This window comes from Grammomys surdaster, unplaced genomic scaffold (assembly GCF_004785775.1).
Source record: "Grammomys surdaster isolate TR1022 unplaced genomic scaffold, NIH_TR_1.0 66, whole genome shotgun sequence".
Taxonomy (NCBI): domain Eukaryota; kingdom Metazoa; phylum Chordata; class Mammalia; order Rodentia; family Muridae; genus Grammomys; species Grammomys surdaster.
The window spans coordinates 2,017,224-2,033,639 of record NW_021604568.1 but is presented as its reverse complement, the minus strand read 5'-3'; the positions used below and the strand labels follow the sequence as shown (position 1 = coordinate 2,033,639).

The 16,416-nt window shown below is 50.9% G+C and overlaps 1 protein-coding gene across 1 annotated transcript; it reads left to right on the top strand.

The window, feature by feature from the left end:
- The first annotated feature begins 7,175 nt into the window (after positions 1-7,175).
- Sfrp5 (secreted frizzled related protein 5) lies at positions 7,176-11,557 on the top strand. The gene is made up of 3 exons (XM_028775711.1): positions 7,176-7,931; positions 9,663-9,740; positions 10,491-11,557. Exons 1-3 carry the CDS (start codon positions 7,412-7,414, stop codon positions 10,835-10,837), a joined length of 945 nt encoding a protein of 314 aa, XP_028631544.1. The 5' UTR covers positions 7,176-7,411; the 3' UTR covers positions 10,838-11,557.
- Positions 11,558-16,416: the final 4,859 nt, after the last annotated feature.

Below are 16,416 nucleotides of genomic sequence, written 5' to 3'. Positions count from 1 at the left end.
ATGCCCTGGGTTTGCCCTGCACGGTCCTGCCCTTAGGTGCCTCCCAAGGATTCTCACTTCCTTCTCCTGCACCCAGAGCACAAAGTGCCCCCCCAGAGCCTCTGACCTGCTGTTCCCTGAAAAGCCAGTCACTTCCCCCTCCCTGCTTCAAGGGCTGCCAGCTGATTTTTGTGAGCCTGGGAAGGAGCTGTAGCCCTGAGAGCGTGTCATTTAGCGCCAATCACAGAAATCACTGTTTTATTTACAGGCAAATGAGCCGTCCTGTGTCTGTGTCGATTTGGGGAGTCGTGGAGAATGGGTGATAGCTTTCCGGAACTGTGTCCACGGCCACTGGTGGTCAGGGCAGAATTGAGGATTACTCTCAGCTGCAACAGTTTATAAGTGTGGGGACCCCCAGCAACCCACACCACTGTGTCTAGGGCTAGAAAGGGGACCTTGTCCTGTATTCTTGTGACTGCACAGAAAGAACCCTTTGCACCTAACACCAGAGCGGTCTTCTACAGAGAAACCCTCCCTGTCTGCTTTCTCCCCGTCCGCTTTGCTGATAGGGAAGCCAAGCACAAGGAACTGGGTCGTGTCCAAATTCCCACAGCCTGAAAGCAACAGAATCTAAGCCTAGGGGGAGAGGGTTTTTTGACTCTGTGCCCACACTTTCTACCCTTCCCACAGAGGTGGCTCTGAGTACCTCTCCCTCTCCCATAAGAAATCCTCCTACATAGCAACCACAAGTCCATGTATTTGTTCATCAATGGCCTTCTGCCTTCTAGAGTGTATACTGCAGAGATCAGAGAGCTGACCTACCTCAGCTATAGTGGCTTGGGTTTCCTTGAAGGGTCTGCTTCCCTCAGGCCCCCTTCCTCAAGGCAGCTTGACTTAGAATTCAGAATCCCCCAGTAACTTCTCACATGCAGCCATAAAAGGGAGCCTTGGGTTTGAGTCCTTGTACCTTTCTTAGCTGTGTGACTCTGGGAATGTTACTTACCCTCTCTGAGTTTGTTTCTTAGCATAAAATGGAGATAATGCCTCTCTTGCAGTGCTATTGGGATAACTCAATGAGACAACATACAGGAAAGCACAGAGCACAATGCCAGGTGCCTGGTCGTCTATAAACTGCATCCGAGAGAGGAAGCAGTGTGGTGAGAGAGATGGCTCAGTGGTTAAGAGCACATATTTCTCATGTCGGACCCAAGTTTGGTCCCCTTGGGTCACATCACCCAACATGCTAGAAGTACAAGCACGTGCCCTGTGCCTGGCCATGATCTCTTCTCTCTCTTCCCACCATGCTCTGCTTCTTCTCAGCCTCGCCATGTTCCACTGGTGGAGTGGAAACAGCTCAGTTCAAGACCCCCCCACAGCCTCTCTTGCCAATGGGGCTTACACCCATCCAAGCTGCCAATAGACAGGCTTTGCTCCAGACGACCTTAAGCTCCCAGGGTAAGCCTTATTCCATGGAATGCTCTGACACCCATGATGCCCCCCCCAAACCATCTGAGCAATAAATTTTGTAAAAGATCTAAGTGATCACCTGATGAGGAGAACCCACAGCCGGTGGCTCACAGCTCCAGCAGCAGGGGCTCTAACGCCCTCTCTATTCTCCTCCAGATATGCCAGAAAGTGAGCAGAAAAAAAATACAACCACATACTGACCGGGCCATTGAGGGAATGACCACTGCAATGTGCATTGCAGGGTTCTAGAGAGCCCCACAAAGAGAACTGGTCAAACCAGAGCCTTTATCCCAGAGGCAAGGGACACCGTGGAGGGGCTTGAACTGAACTAACTGTCTCCACTCCGGCCAGTGGAACGTGGGGAGGCGGAGAGGAAGCAAAGCATGGTGGGAAGAGAAAGAGGACATCATGGCCAGGCATAGGGGACATGCTTGTAATCCCAGCACTCAGGAGTGAGCTCAAGAGAACAAACCAGGAGGCAAGGAGACAGGGAAGAGCAAAGGCATGGATGGACAGAGGAAAAATTTAGGGACTAAGAACTACGGGATTTGGTGGCAATCACCACTGGCACGCCATCAACATTGTGTAGGCAGCTCTTACTATGTGCACTGCTCTAAGCAATATTTAAGATTAACTCTAAAACTGAGTGTCCCGGCACATGCCTGTAATCCCTTGGAGGGAGAGACAGAAGGATCAGGAGTTTGAAGCCTACGTGAGATATTATCTAAAAAAAAAAAAAAAAAAAGTTAAAAGTAACCTTCCTGATAATACTATCAAGAATTAGTATTCTCAGTTTACAGATAATGAAACAAGAGGGGGGTGCAAAATAACTCACCCACATGGCATTGATGAGTTAGAACTCAGTCCAGCCTCAGAGAGCATGTTCTTCACAAATACATTTGACTGCCTCTCTGATGAGCTTCTGGCTAGGACTCCCCCACATCCTGGGGACTCCCCAGTAACCTGGGGACCCAGGAGAAGAGGAGGGTGTGTTTGGTCTTCTCTTCTTCCACAGCCCTGCCTACCACAGCCACACCCACTGCAGCCCTACCTATCACACACCAGCGTTCTGACCCTCTTGCTTTCCTCCTCTAGATGGGTAAGTCTGGAACTGTATCAAGACATCAAGACACAGGCCCAAAGACAAGCCTGGTCTCTGCTTTAATTCTCTGACCCTGGTGGGCTCTAGAAGAGCCTGAAGAGGCTTCAATCTCCAGGCTTATGGCAGGACCACTTGACTTAAGTTCCTCTGTGCCAGTCCTCAAAGCTACTAGCATGTCCAGTGATCCCCGGGCAGGTCTGCCCGTTCTGCTAACCAAGGCTGCTCTGCAGAGGGGCCTGCACAGCTAGGATGCTCTGGGCAGATGCTGGCTTTGCCATGGGCAGAGTTGACAGGCTGGAGTGTTAAGAGAAGAGCAGGAAGCTGGAGTCAGAAAGGTCCTGACGGCACTAATGGTTCTATTAGGTCACACAGAGCAGCCACTGTACAAAGACAGTGTCCCGGCGGGGATGAGAGGCTGGAAAGGCCAGTGACCCCAGCAGGTGCTGAAATACTAACAAGAGTCTGTCTTGTCTTTCCTGGGAGGGCAAGCCTCAGCTAAAGGACCTCCCCCAGCCAGGAGAGGGAAGAGGTGACAGAGACTGACAGACCTCTCTAAAGCAAAGGACAATGTCACTTCCATCAAAATGCTAGTCTAGCCCACACCTTTAGTTCCAGCACTCAGCAGGCAGAGGTAGGCCAATCTGGTCCACATAAGAAGTTCCAGACCAGACAGGATGGTGAAGTTATCCTCTATCTAAAATAAGTAAATTTCTAAGCTCTTTATTTTTTCCCCTCAGTATCTCATTTGCCCTTTGAGCTCACCCTGTGAAGCATAAAGAGTAAAATTGTCACCCTCACATCACACAAGAGGCAGCTGGGACCCAGGACATGGGAAAGCCTTGCTCACACACTGAAAATGTGTAACTCAGACTTCTCGGACCTAACCTGGGGTCACTCTCACTGCCCAAGGCCGCCTCTTTTCAGGACTTGTTGCAAAGTATGAATGGACAGTCTTGTCTGTCTCTTGGTAAAACACTGACCACACAGAAAGTATGCTCAGGTTCTAGCTGAGTGTAGATTCCCTCAAGCACTAAAAGGATCCAAGCAGCCTTGGCAAGGAACAGCACACCTTTAACAGGGCACTCTGGAGACAGAGGCAGGCAGATCTCTGAGTTCAAGGCCAGCCAAGGCCACACAGAGAAACTGTGTCTCAAAAAACAAACAAACAAACAAACAAACAAACAAAAATAAGGAACAGAGACGAATACTCCAAACAGGTAGATGAACAATCCCAAGAGGGACTGCAACAATCAGGAAGCTCTGTGCTCCTGACAAGATAGTTTCAAAGTATGTCAAGCAAAATGGGTTAGCTACAGAGACAGAAAGATAAACATCACGAGCAGGGTTTTAGACAGCTCTCTTAGAGTCTGGCAGGATAACTGGACCAACAGATCTTAAACAGTATTCTCTCAGAGACCCTCTAGGTACATACATTTGGAGTCCCAAACTGGGGATCACAGTGTATCCCTGTAAATTAATCACTTAAGACATGGTGGCAAGAATTCGAAAACCTCAAGCTCTTCATCTACGCGCCCAGTTCAAGGCCAGTCTGGCATCTACGAACCCTTGTCTCAGCTATCAATCACTCACTCAACAAGACATTTAGAATCCAGAAGAGTGATTTCATCCCTCTTGTTATTTGCCGTATTTGAAACTTAAAGTAAGAAAAATAAATCTGTGAATTCAGTTAATAAATCACTGCATGTTAACATAAACAAATGTCATAAAAATAATTATGCTTTTTCAAAATGAGAAGTAAAGACCACAATGCCATTGCTTTACAGTCCGTAAATCCCCCTCAGTGCACAGGCTAATGGAGGCCAGATGGACTCCTCTATCTGCTTCTGTGTTCAATTTGCCACCACATGTGCCTTGGTTGAACTAGATGATGAAAATCTGGCCTCACGCAGAAATGTAGTTGGAAAAGGAAGAAGAGGTTTAATGGCCTTTGCAGATAATTACGGATATCTTCTTTGATAGCACCCCAAAAACGACATATGGCCTATATGTTCATTATAATAATATGTAATCCGAAGTCTATTAATAAACTTGCCTTACCCCATTGCCTTGAAATCGATTGATTTATCTTGCGTTTTAAATTGACTTTTAAATTATGCTCAATTTTGACTTTGTTCACCCTCTGAAAAGGTTCAAGCTTTTGAGATCTATTGGGGAAAAAAAAACAATAAAAATGTGGAAAACGGTAGGAGTTTATGAAAATAATTAAGTTTGATCAGAGAAGCATCTTAGATTCGAAAGCTAGCTATGCAGAATTTTGCTCTTTGGAACAAGTGGTCTCCTCTACCAGTGGAAGTAGCATGAACCTGGACAGACTACATACATCCCAGGATGGACAAATGCCAAGTGTGTCAGGTGTTCAACCGAGCTGCCTAGGCCCTGGGTTTACCTCATCAAGAATCAGCACCACATCAGACAGCAGCTCAGCCCGAGATCCAGGGGAAGGGCTAACCACAGAAGGGCTGCCTGAGCAGCCCAGTGCACTCTGGCTTTCCTCCTGTCTCCCATCAATGGTAGGGAGCCTCAAGCCTCCCCACATCAGAGTTGGCAGGTAACGAAGGCCCATCATCCTCTTCAAGGGGGCCTCCAGACCAGCCCTAGTGCCCTTCAGAGCCTAAGCTTCCAGGCCCAGACACGCTTGACTTCTAGCCATGTGTTGGCCTTGCATAACCAGCCACGGGAACAATGCCCAGCTCTGTCCAGGTCACCCATAGCAATGCCAAGAGCGGCCTAGCCAAACCAGCTGGCCCAGGACCCAACACCTTACACAACCACCTGGGAGGCCCAAGGCCCCTGTAAGTGTCCACAGCCACACCTCCCAGACAGCATACAAGATGGCCAAGCCCAGAGATGAGGGGCAGGGAGTGAATTACAGAGAACAGTCCCATTCTGCTCAGAGCTCAGAGTCCTGTCTAAGGCATCTTGGGGGATGTTCAGAACATCTACTGTATATTCACCAGAAGTCTCATCCCTGTGGGCGTCTGACATCCCGGGTGTTCCTTACATGTGGGTGCTGCATCAGGCCTTTCCGTTCGTCTTTGCCATCACAGCAACTTCAGTGGAAGTCCTGATTTGTAAAGAAGGAGACTGGGTCAGGATCACTCTTACCTGCCAGAGGCCACACAGGTGTTGGGAAGGAGGGGCAGAATTTGAACCTGGTTTTCTGATGCAAACAGGGTCCTTTCCCATTATGACTGTTATGATTGCTCGCTCTCTCTCTCTCTCTCTCTCTCTCTCTCTCTCTCTCTCTCTCTCTTCCTCTCTCTCCCTGTGGAGACCAACCTTTTGCCCTCTAAATAATCATCTACAGAGACTCTCGATGCTGCGCATAAAGGGAAGCCCCCAGCTGGCTCTGCCTGGACTCCACTGTGTCAACCAGAACATCACACTCTGGGCTGCCTGCTTCCTCTGCTCTGCCTGGTGTGTTCTCGAAGCTACATTAAGTACCAAGCCTTTGTACCTCACCTATATCTAGCACGGGGCAAGTGTTCTATGTGTGGAGTGGATACTATAGAGTGGACCCCACCTCTCTCCCCTACATGAGCAGGCCGACTGGAAGCCAGGAGCCCTGGAAATATTGAGGAGCGGAGAGAAAAGGGAAGGAGCACGGGAGAAACACTCCTTACTCAGTCTCTACCCCCTCAACCCCTCCCCCTCACACACCCCACATTCCCACCTCCAGTCCTTAGGAAGCTCATCCCCAGGGCAGAAGCCAGAGGTCTAGTGAAACCAACAAGAGCCTCCTCCCACAAGCCTCTGTTCCAGTTCCTCTCACAGAAAAGTGAAGGAAGACAGAACCCAGACAGACACTAGACACCTTTCTGATGTCTGCATGGATGACAATGACACTTCTCCTTACACCCACAGTGTTTCCTGCCCCAGGCTGGAATCCATCTTAACCAAGAGTAATGATAGCCAAGTGTGGTGGTGCACGCCTTTAATCCTAGCACTCGGGAGGCAGAGGCAGGAGGATCTCTGTGAGTTCAAATCCAGCCTGGCCTACAAATCGAGTTCCAGGACAGCCAAGGCTGTTATACAGAAAAGCCCTGTCTCAAAAAAACAAAACAAAACAAAAAACCCCAAATATTCATAAGGTTGCACATTGTGCATGGCACTTAGTAGGGATTCATTAAATAGAAGCCAAACTTCCCTTCACCCCGCCCCTTGGCTTCCACGTAAGGTCCTTAGCCCTTTGCTCTCCCCAGCAGGCTGCCTGGCATTGGGCAGAACCTCGGGGCATTCTTGAAGACCTCAGGGTGAAGCTCTGCTTGCCTGGCCAGGAGGGCGTGGATGGTCAAGAGACTCCAGTATCTGAGAAGAACAATGGAGGTGTTGGGGACGGGAAACCAGAGCTGAGCAGGGAAAGGCCGAGGCTCAGAGATAAGCAGGTGAAGTGAGTGTGAAAAGGAACAGGAGAGACTGTGGTGGAGAAAGATAAGAGGACGGAGAAGAGGACAGGGGTGAAGAAAATGCTGAATCCCCAGGAAAAGGCACAAGGAGAGGTCTGAGCAGCGGAATAGTTGACGGGTCAGGGTCGCGGCGGCGAGGCTGGACGGAGCCAGGCGGGAGAGACTCAGGGTTCCTCCCAGGTCCGCCAACCCGGGGCGGGGGTGGGAGGTGAGGGGGACCAGCGGCTGCAGATTGGCTAGGGAACGGGCGAAGCCTGGGCTGGAGCCCCGTGGTGGGAGGCGCCTGGATCACTCCGGCAGTGGCGCGGAGCAGAGGCTGCCACCTACTTGGACGACCCGAGCAGCGGACGGCTGCAGGGAGCATCCCAGCCGGGGCGCACGCGGGGCAGCGGGGCGCCGAGCACCGAACCGTCGGGGCGGACGGCAACATCCAGCCATGCCGGTGGCCGGGGGCGCGCGGACGGCCGCCCTGGCGCTGCTGCTCGGGGCGCTGCATGGGGCGCCGGCGCGCGGCCAGGAATACGACTACTATGGTTGGCAGGCCGAGCCGCTGCACGGCCGCTCCTACTCCAAGCCACCGCAGTGCCTCGACATCCCCGCCGACCTGCCGCTCTGCCACACGGTGGGCTACAAGCGCATGCGGCTGCCCAACCTGCTGGAGCACGAGAGCCTGGCCGAGGTGAAGCAGCAAGCAAGCAGCTGGCTGCCGCTGCTGGCCAAGCGCTGCCACTCGGACACCCAGGTCTTCCTCTGCTCGCTCTTCGCTCCTGTCTGCCTGGACCGACCCATCTACCCCTGCCGCTCGTTGTGCGAAGCTGTGCGCGCCGGCTGCGCGCCGCTCATGGAGGCCTACGGCTTCCCTTGGCCGGAGATGCTTCATTGCCACAAGTTCCCCCTGGACAACGACCTCTGCATCGCGGTGCAGTTCGGGCACCTGCCTGCCACCGCGCCTCCAGGTAGCGCCTTTGCGCCCAGAGCGCCTCGGGCTGATCCTCTCCCTAAACCCTCATCTGCACTCCCGGATAGGTGCCAAGCCCCTATACACACTGCTTACGTCCAGAGCCCAGGCACTGTCTCCTTTTTTTCTTCTCACCTTTATAAACTTGAGGTTCTGGGTATTCCCACTGGTTCTCTCCCCACTCTGACCTGTGCAACTCACAGCACGCCCGGTTTTCCAAGCTGCGGAACCCCTGGGTGCCCTGGAGACGCCCACATAAATGCCTTTCCTCATCTCAAGGATGCTTGGGGTCGCTAGGCAGTGCCTTTGACCTGAACTACAGCACCCAGACAAGCGCTACTCCTTCTCTGACCTCGGGAACTTTGAGAAGAGGCGGGTGGTTAGGGAAGTGCTGAGGGGCCCTCATTTCTAAGCCTGTCACCCTAACTTCCCCCCCCCCATTCCTAGGCTGTTTATCTTTTGAGTACTTAACTTTTCTGAACCTCCTTTGCCCAGCAGTGAAATCCAGCTTCTTGAGCTCTCAAGCCCTGCTTCCCACTGGCACGTCATACCATCACTGCCATGACGCCAGATTTCTGATTGATCTTTCCTTTCCTTGTGCAGGCCCTCAAAGCTGTCCAAGGCTGGGGGCCACGCCCCCTCCTCCTTTCTCCAAGAATGCCTGTCCTCTTCCACACTGGCCTGGGCCCCTAATACCTCCCCCCACCCCTAACACACACACACACACACACACACACACACACACACACACCCATAGCTCCCAGCAGGCAATCTTTGCCTGTTAACTGGGATAGCAAGAGCTCCCATGAGCTCCCACTGCTGGAACATTCAAATCTCCACTCCCTCACTCCCCCCAAAGCAGCTGAGCTCCTCCTTGTATCACCCCACCCCCTTTCAAAGCTAATCTTAACTGCTTGGTCTTAGGAGGCTCACACCTTCTCCTTCTCCCTCTCTGTGGGGTTCTGGGAGGGGAAAGTCCCTATCTTGGAGGTGGAGAATGGCAGGCAAACAGAATAGAGCCAGCTAAGCAAGAAATCCACAGTCCCCAGAACCCTACAGGTTCCATTTGGAGTCCAAACATGAACGGCAGGACAAGCTCAGGAATCTTGGGCTCAGAACCCTGTCTGATCCTACCTTGCTACCCATGACTTCTGTTTCCAGTGAGACTTGCTCACCTGGAGGCCGGCATGCGAAAGAACCCAAAGGTCCGACTCGGGTAGCGGGCAATAGGCAGGTTATAAAGGTGTGTGTGGTCAACAGATGACATTAGGATGTTTCATGTAAAAATGAGTCAGGTTTGGACTTTCTTCGAGAAAGTTAATGCTGGCTTGTGCTGCAGGCCTCCCACCTGCCTGGCCCCTGCAAACACCACCATCTTGGTCATAGAGCAGGACCCACAGTCCTGAGCCCTACCTAAGCTCTGCTGACTAGGCTACTCACATTACACCTAAGTTTTCCTCTGCCGATAAGTAAAAAAGGCAGTGCCCGTTTCATAGCAAGCACTAGATGGGATAAACCTTAGCCCATAGTGTACATCGTCATGACTACAGAAGAGTGCCTACCTCGCCTTCCTGTCACTGCACTATATGAACTCTTGAATTGTCACACTCAGTCGTTGCCATCCTCCCCTTAGGATATTAGAGCAGCTTTTGTGAGGAAGGGGGCTAATGGAGGTTCCTGTACTGTCCTGGCTGTTTGGGACCCCACCCACTCTGCTTTCTCTCTTCAGTGACCAAGATCTGTGCCCAGTGTGAGATGGAGCACAGTGCTGACGGCCTCATGGAGCAGATGTGCTCCAGCGACTTCGGTGAGTGTGGGCTCACAGGACCAAAGCCCTGACAGTGCCCCCAGCAGCCTGGCTCAGAACCAGCCCCGCCTGACTAAGGCTACCACAGCTGTGTTTGTTACTTTCCACGGAGATGCTTCTATGGCTGGGCTATCTTTTTTAGAGGAGCAAGCTTAGCTTGCTAAGAGATGGATGGGGCCCTCCCAGGACATGAGAGACTGAAATAGAAGTAATGTCCCCTGTTCCTGGCATCTCTGCTGAATACCCAGTGTTCCAGGCCAGGGTGGGTTATGTCTAGCTATCCCCACAGCTTCATCTTCTATCCTGGGACAGCTGAGCCAAGCCAGTTAGGACCAAGCTCACTGTGGGCCACAGAGTTCTGCATGTCATCTTTGCAAAGTTGGTTCTGTTTTGTGTCCTAGCCTCCCCATCCATAAAAAAATAAGGAAAGGAGCAATGATGAAATCCTTGCTTTGGAGGAATCTTTATGTTGGGAGCCCCTTTGGAAAGAAAAGGTCACTATAGTGCAAAGGGTGGGGCAGTGGAGGAAAAGGGGAGAAAAGATGTTTTAGGACAATTCCCTTCCCTGGGTAGGCAAAGTTCTTTTCTGGCTTCTTGAGTGGTGAAGGCTAGCTGTGGAAGAAGGGTACAGCTAGCCAGAGGGCCCTCTCCCCAGGATGTGTCCCTAGGCCTCTGTGGTCACCCTAGGGCCCCCGCTGTCCTAAGGAAATGTGACCCTCTTCCAACCATCCTTTGCCTGGCTTTCCACAGTGGTCAAGATGCGCATTAAAGAGATCAAGATAGACAATGGGGACCGCAAGTTGATTGGTGCCCAGAAGAAGAAGAAGCTGCTCAAGGCAGGCCCCTTAAAGCGCAAGGACACCAAGAAGCTGGTCCTGCACATGAAGAACGGGGCAAGCTGCCCCTGCCCACAGTTGGACAACCTGACGGGCAGCTTCCTGGTCATGGGCCGCAAAGTAGAGGGACAGCTGCTGCTCACAGCCGTCTACCGCTGGGACAAGAAGAATAAGGAAATGAAGTTTGCAGTCAAATTCATGTTCTCCTACCCCTGTTCCCTCTACTACCCTTTTTTCTATGGGGCAGGCGAGCCCCACTGAAGGGCCCTCCTCCTTGCCCCAACCAGCCAGCTGTGCCTTGCCTTGCCCTCTGTCCCCGCCCACTTAGCCTCACCCTCACTCCCAGGCTGACCCATCCCCTGACAAGGATGGCTTCATGCAGCTACTGCTTGCACAGGCTCCAAAACATAGGCGTGGCACTATCCTCCTTGACTGAAGGGTTCTGGAATCCTGGGGTCTGTCCGGGAAGGCCCCCTTTCCCAGGAGAAGGACTTTCTCTTCTGGGGGAAGCCCCGTGTCTGAGAAAACAGGCAGAGAAGGAAAACGGAAGGACGGATACAGGGCCTCCCACGGATGGATACAGGGCCTCCCGCAGCCTGGGGAGGGCCTTTCCAGAAAGAATTGTGGGTCTCACCGCTAAGCGGGTGGGGAACAGCTTTCCTCCCCTATCCCCTTTGTGTGTCATCACAGTCCTCCAAAGAGCAAGAGCCAAGGCCTCCATGTCCTCCAGGCACACCCACTCCTCATCTGGAGCTGAGCTGGGCTGGAGTGCAGGCTCAGCAGTGTCTGCATTCACTGCCACAGGCTCGCTCCCTGGCTCCTGCTCGGCCTCCTCCATCCCTGTCTCCTCCATCCCTGTATCCCAACCAATGATAAATTATTGCTACTTCTGTGAGGCCACTGGTTCTAGACAACAGATTTGGTCCTTAATTTTTTAAAGTTTTTAATTAAATAAAACAACAGTTGCTTTGGACCAAGTAATTTCTTTATCCAGTAGCTCTGAAGAGGCTGGAAGGTAAGAAGGTTCAGATGGCTTTGAGAAAAGGCCAATATCCTGAACCAACACTTGGTCCATTCATCTCCTTGGAAAGCCTAGGAAAAACTGTTCGACAAGAATACAAGGTGTCACTTTCACCTCCAGACCAGTAAGGGACAGAGATGTCCCTGAGAAGGGACGAAGTACCATGTTTCCAACCCTTTCCCATAGTCCCAAGACTCCCAGCCATACACTACCCCATTTGGGCAGTTCCAGGTCAGAAGGGTAGAAGAACAGGTCACAGGGAACAATGTCACCTCTCCCTGGGGTTTCCAGATACTCCTGGGCACTAATCCTGACATATAGGTGACAGCTGCTTTATATGGATGCCACTCTAAGCATGTTCCTGGGCCAGCAGCAGCCAGTTAAGGAGCTAGTTAAGAGACACATCTTAGAGGGCTAGGAATGTCTGCCACTCAGAGACAGAGTACTTGCCTGGGAATTCAGGCACTTGGGCCCCACTCAAACTTGCTGTAATAAAAGCTGCTTTGTTATTTTTAGAATATTACTGGGGATCAAACCTAAGAATCTGAATTTTAACACATGACTTTAGCCCATCTACAGAGCTTTTAACAAATACTGGGCCCCACTCCCATGCAATGAAAACAGGACCTCTACCAAGCACCAAAACTCCAGTGTTTTACCACTTAGTAGCATGCAGGGTCTGGGAACCATCACTAGGACAAAGAAACCTGAAGCGGGAAGAGAGAAGGCTGGGGTCCACACAGCAGCTTCAGGTATAGGCGCAGGCCCGGAAGGCAGCTTGGAGAGGAGAGGTTGCTGTGTGTGCAGAGTTCACTATGGAGATGAGGTGACGTCTGTCCACAGATGAGAAGAGATTGGGGAGATGTCTGAAGAGCAGGGAGCAGAGTAGTCAAGGCCTGCTGCTCCTCCAAAATATAAGAGCCACCCAGGTAAGGAAAACTCTGGCTTCCATTTCTGGAAGTATACTCCCTGGAAAAATGTCACCTGGGCAAAATAGAAGTGGTGGCATGGCCAGCGAGGGCACTGGCAAAGACTAAGGTGGGCTAGTTGAACTGCCCTCCACGGAGGCCTCACTAACAGGTGGCCTGGCCACTTGACCATAAATCACCTCTGGGCAGTCAGGGGGCCTCTGCCCAGGCAGCAGAGGCCTAATTGTTGCTCCTCACTCAAAGGAGGTGGTTGCCACCCACCCTGCCCAAACCCTGCCCAGCCCGCCTGGCTCCCTGAATCTGGGCCTTGTCTCCCAGCCTCCTGCTCTAACCAAATATTTACAGGCACTTCTCTGGTCCACCAGGCACAGAGATTATTTTTCCACCAAGCACACAGGACTCCGGCCACCTCTGGCTGAAGTCCAATGCTTACCTGGCAGGTGCTGGCAGCAGAGAGTGGAGGTGGGAGAGGGCTTCTGTAGCCCACCACCTGGGAGAGCTCAAGAGGGCACTTCCTACCACCCCAAAAAGGGAGCTGGCCCTGTGCCCACTTGTTCAGTTCTCTGTCTACCTAGAATCTCTTCTGGAATAGAGAGGAATTCTCCCAGAGAGCAGGGAGGCTCTTCAAGGGTCTGGGCCAGTCTTTCTTTAGCCAGTCCTGCTGATCACAACAATTTCCTTCCCAGTTGGCAGGAACCCACACCTGGACTCAAGAACACAGTGAAGACAGGCCTCTGATCACAGGAGTGGAACTGCAGCCCATGGCACATGGAATCTCTCCACACAAAGGTCTAGAGGCAGGCAGCTATATGTTGGGGATGTCCCAGGCTCCAGATGTCTGCAGTTCTTGTCCTTACAAGACAGTACCTCTTCCCAATTCCAGACAGCAAGACCTAAAGCTACAACTCAGAAGCCTCCACCCTCCTGAGCAGGTTAGCAGCAGGCAAGCACATCCACCTCCAGCCAGATCCAGCTCCAGGCCAGGTCTAGATCACATGACCACTCCCTACTTGCAAGAGAGCTGAGGAAATCAAGTTTTCACCTGAATATAAAACGTTCTCATAGAAAACAGGAGTGACTTGGGAGCAAGGGACCTGGCACTCAGGGTGGAGGTGAGAAGAGGCAGTGTAGTCCAGTTCTGGCCTCCGGTCCTATGAATCAGTAGCCAGGCAACCCTGGATATACGGCAGTGCTGTCAAATGTGCGACAAGTACCTGGACATAATGCAGAGCTTAGATGGTCACTGGTATCTATTTGTATTTTCACTAACCCGACAGTGCCCACACATAGTAGGGACCCTGCAAAATGACCAATTGATTCTTCAATCGACTGAGATACATGACTGACAAGAGGTCGTGGAAAAGCAGGTATGTCTTACCTAAAAGCCAGAAATACAGAAACTACATTTGGGGTTTTGCTTGCTTCAGAATTATACCCCTAGGTAGCACATAAACCCATGTTAGGGCGAATAGCAGGCACTACTCAAAAGCACTTTTGAATTCTAATTTAAGCTTTACAGCTGCCATTTTGAGATAGGATCTCACAGTGTAGCCCTAACTGGCCTACAACTCCACTATGTAGACCACCAGACTAGCTACAAACTCAGACTCACCTGCTTCTACCCTTAAGTGCTGTGAGTAAAGATGGGCCCACCACGCCCAGCCAGAGGTGGCACATTTTAGTAACTACGGCTCAAAGAGGGTAAGGTTCTTGACGGAGTTGCACATCATACATAGTGGTGCTTCATTTGTTCTCAAACTCTAAACCACTACCCAGGACTTCTTAAACACTTCCCACTTAGAATCTTTCACCCAAGAAATGTTTACTTGCTTCTAGGTATAGATATGTTAAAATCTATATATGTATATAAATCAAACATTTAGCCATAAATCAATTTCAAAATAATCCTTGGGCATACACACACCACTTAAGGATGAAATCAAACCTGCGCACTAATGCCACAGATGTGTTTGCATTTAAACAGGAATTAAACCTGGTCTGAGTGTTTGATACTGCAGGATGCACACCACTTTCAGTTTTTAGAGATGATCAGTTTTGATTCTATAATCTCCAGTGCTGTTCTGTGGCATGCAGTGGTGGGGCACGCCTTTATTCCCAGCACTTGGGAGGCAGAGGCAGGTGGATCTTTGAGTTCAAGGCCAGCCTGGTCTACACAGTGAGTTCCAGGACAGCTAGGGCTACACAGAGAAACTTTGTTTCAAAAAAATTTAAAAATTAAAATTAGCCAGGCGGTGGTGGCACACGCCTTTAATCCCAGCACTTGGGAGGCAGAGGCAGGTGGATTTCTGAGTTCGAGAGTTCGAGGCTAGCCTGGTCTACAGAGTGAGTTCCAGGACAGCCAGGGCTACACAGAGAAACCCTGTCTCGAAAAAAACGAAAAAAAAATTAAAATTAAAAAAAATAAGGAATGCTGTTCTACATATAGAAACACAGTACAAAATGACAGAAGCATGTTTAGAGACATTTCATAAATTGTTTGGAATTCTATCTTGATCCAAGTCAAAATTCACTGAAAATTTTTTTATGAAACTGAAGTCAGCCATTTTCATTTCTTTTTTAATTTGTATTATTACCTGTGCTACAGTGCACATGTAGATGCCAGAGGAATTGGCCCTCTCTCTCAATCTTTTTGAGGCAGTCTCTAGTTTATGCCAGGCTGCTGCATGCTCCAGTGCAATTCCTTGTCTCCTCCCATCTCACTGTAGGAATGCTGAGGTCACAGATGGAGCACATCTAGCTGGCTTTTTAACACAGGTTCCAGGGATCCAATTCTGGGTCCAGCCTGTGTGGCCAGGACTTACCTAGTGACCCATCGCACCAGCCTACAAACATAATTTTTAAAATCAAGTATTCCAACATAATGTAATCCAAAGATAGACTTTGATATTTACATGCAAGTGGGGCAATAGTCAGTCCTTATGTTCTGTAAACCATCCGTTCCTGTAAAAGCAGGAACTGAATGTACAGTAAAAACACCGCAGTTCACTACATGCAGTGATCTCATCTGTGTGAGTCAAGGTGTTCACTGGTTGTGGCACGAGGGGACCAGAGTGTACAGGGTTCCTGTCCTGTGTAGAACCAAGGCTGCAGTGCTCAGGACAGTGCTCCACAAACACCTCCAACTGATTTCCAAGTTTGGTTTTGAATTGTTTTTTAGTTGCTCAGTGTTTGATAGCCTTTTACTGTCACCAGACTTTTCCTAATCCTCACATGCAGTTACAGGACAGCGTATGGAGTCACAGCCTACAGTTTAAAAGTCTGAAGACTATTACTACCTTCTACAGAGGTGAGATAGGATGGGTACAGGCAATCGTGAAGGCTGCCAGAAGCTGCTTCAGGGATGCTATAGGGCCCGGGCAGAAGCAGAGAAGCCCGCCACTCCCACCCATCCCTCTTCACCCCTACAGTGTCCAGCCTCAGGTCTGCACAAAACAAGCTCACATCCCACAACTGTGCAGCCATCTGTAATCCCGACTAAAGTTCACTCCCTGGGAAATCTAATGTGGGGGGTGTTTGCTGCTGGAATGTGTGTGGCTGGAGCCCAGTGTCCCAGCCCAAACAGACTCTGCTAGAGCCCCGAAGAAGGATCGTCGCCAAAGGAACCCGGAATCCCCAGCCACCAGCAGTGCCAGAGAATGGAATGTGCTGCTGGGGTGTTGCTGGCAGGAGGTAGGGTCACTGGGAGCTGGGGAAGGAGGGGGCTCCTGCCACAAGGCTACCTCTGTTCTGGTAGAGACTGAAGGGGGATGGTGCTTGGGGCGGGAGGGAGCAGACCATTCTTGTTAGCTCAGTGGCTATCTCCTTAGAGAGTGGGGGCCAGAATGTGACCTTTACCCAAGCTTCTTAGCCATGGCTGCTATGAACACCTG

What these genes read in the sequence shown, in the direction of transcription:
- Sfrp5 (XM_028775711.1), top strand. Translation starts at nt 7,412, where the DNA reads ATGCCGGTGGCCGGGGGCGCGCGGACGGCCGCCCTGGCGCTGCTGCTC. An exon ending in GCCTGCCACCGCGCCTCCAG is followed by an intron (nt 7,932 to 9,662) that starts GTAGCGCCTTTG and finishes TTCTCTCTTCAG; the next exon opens with TGACCAAGATCTGTGCCCAG. An exon ending in GATGTGCTCCAGCGACTTCG is followed by an intron (nt 9,741 to 10,490) that starts GTGAGTGTGGGC and finishes GGCTTTCCACAG; the next exon opens with TGGTCAAGATGCGCATTAAA.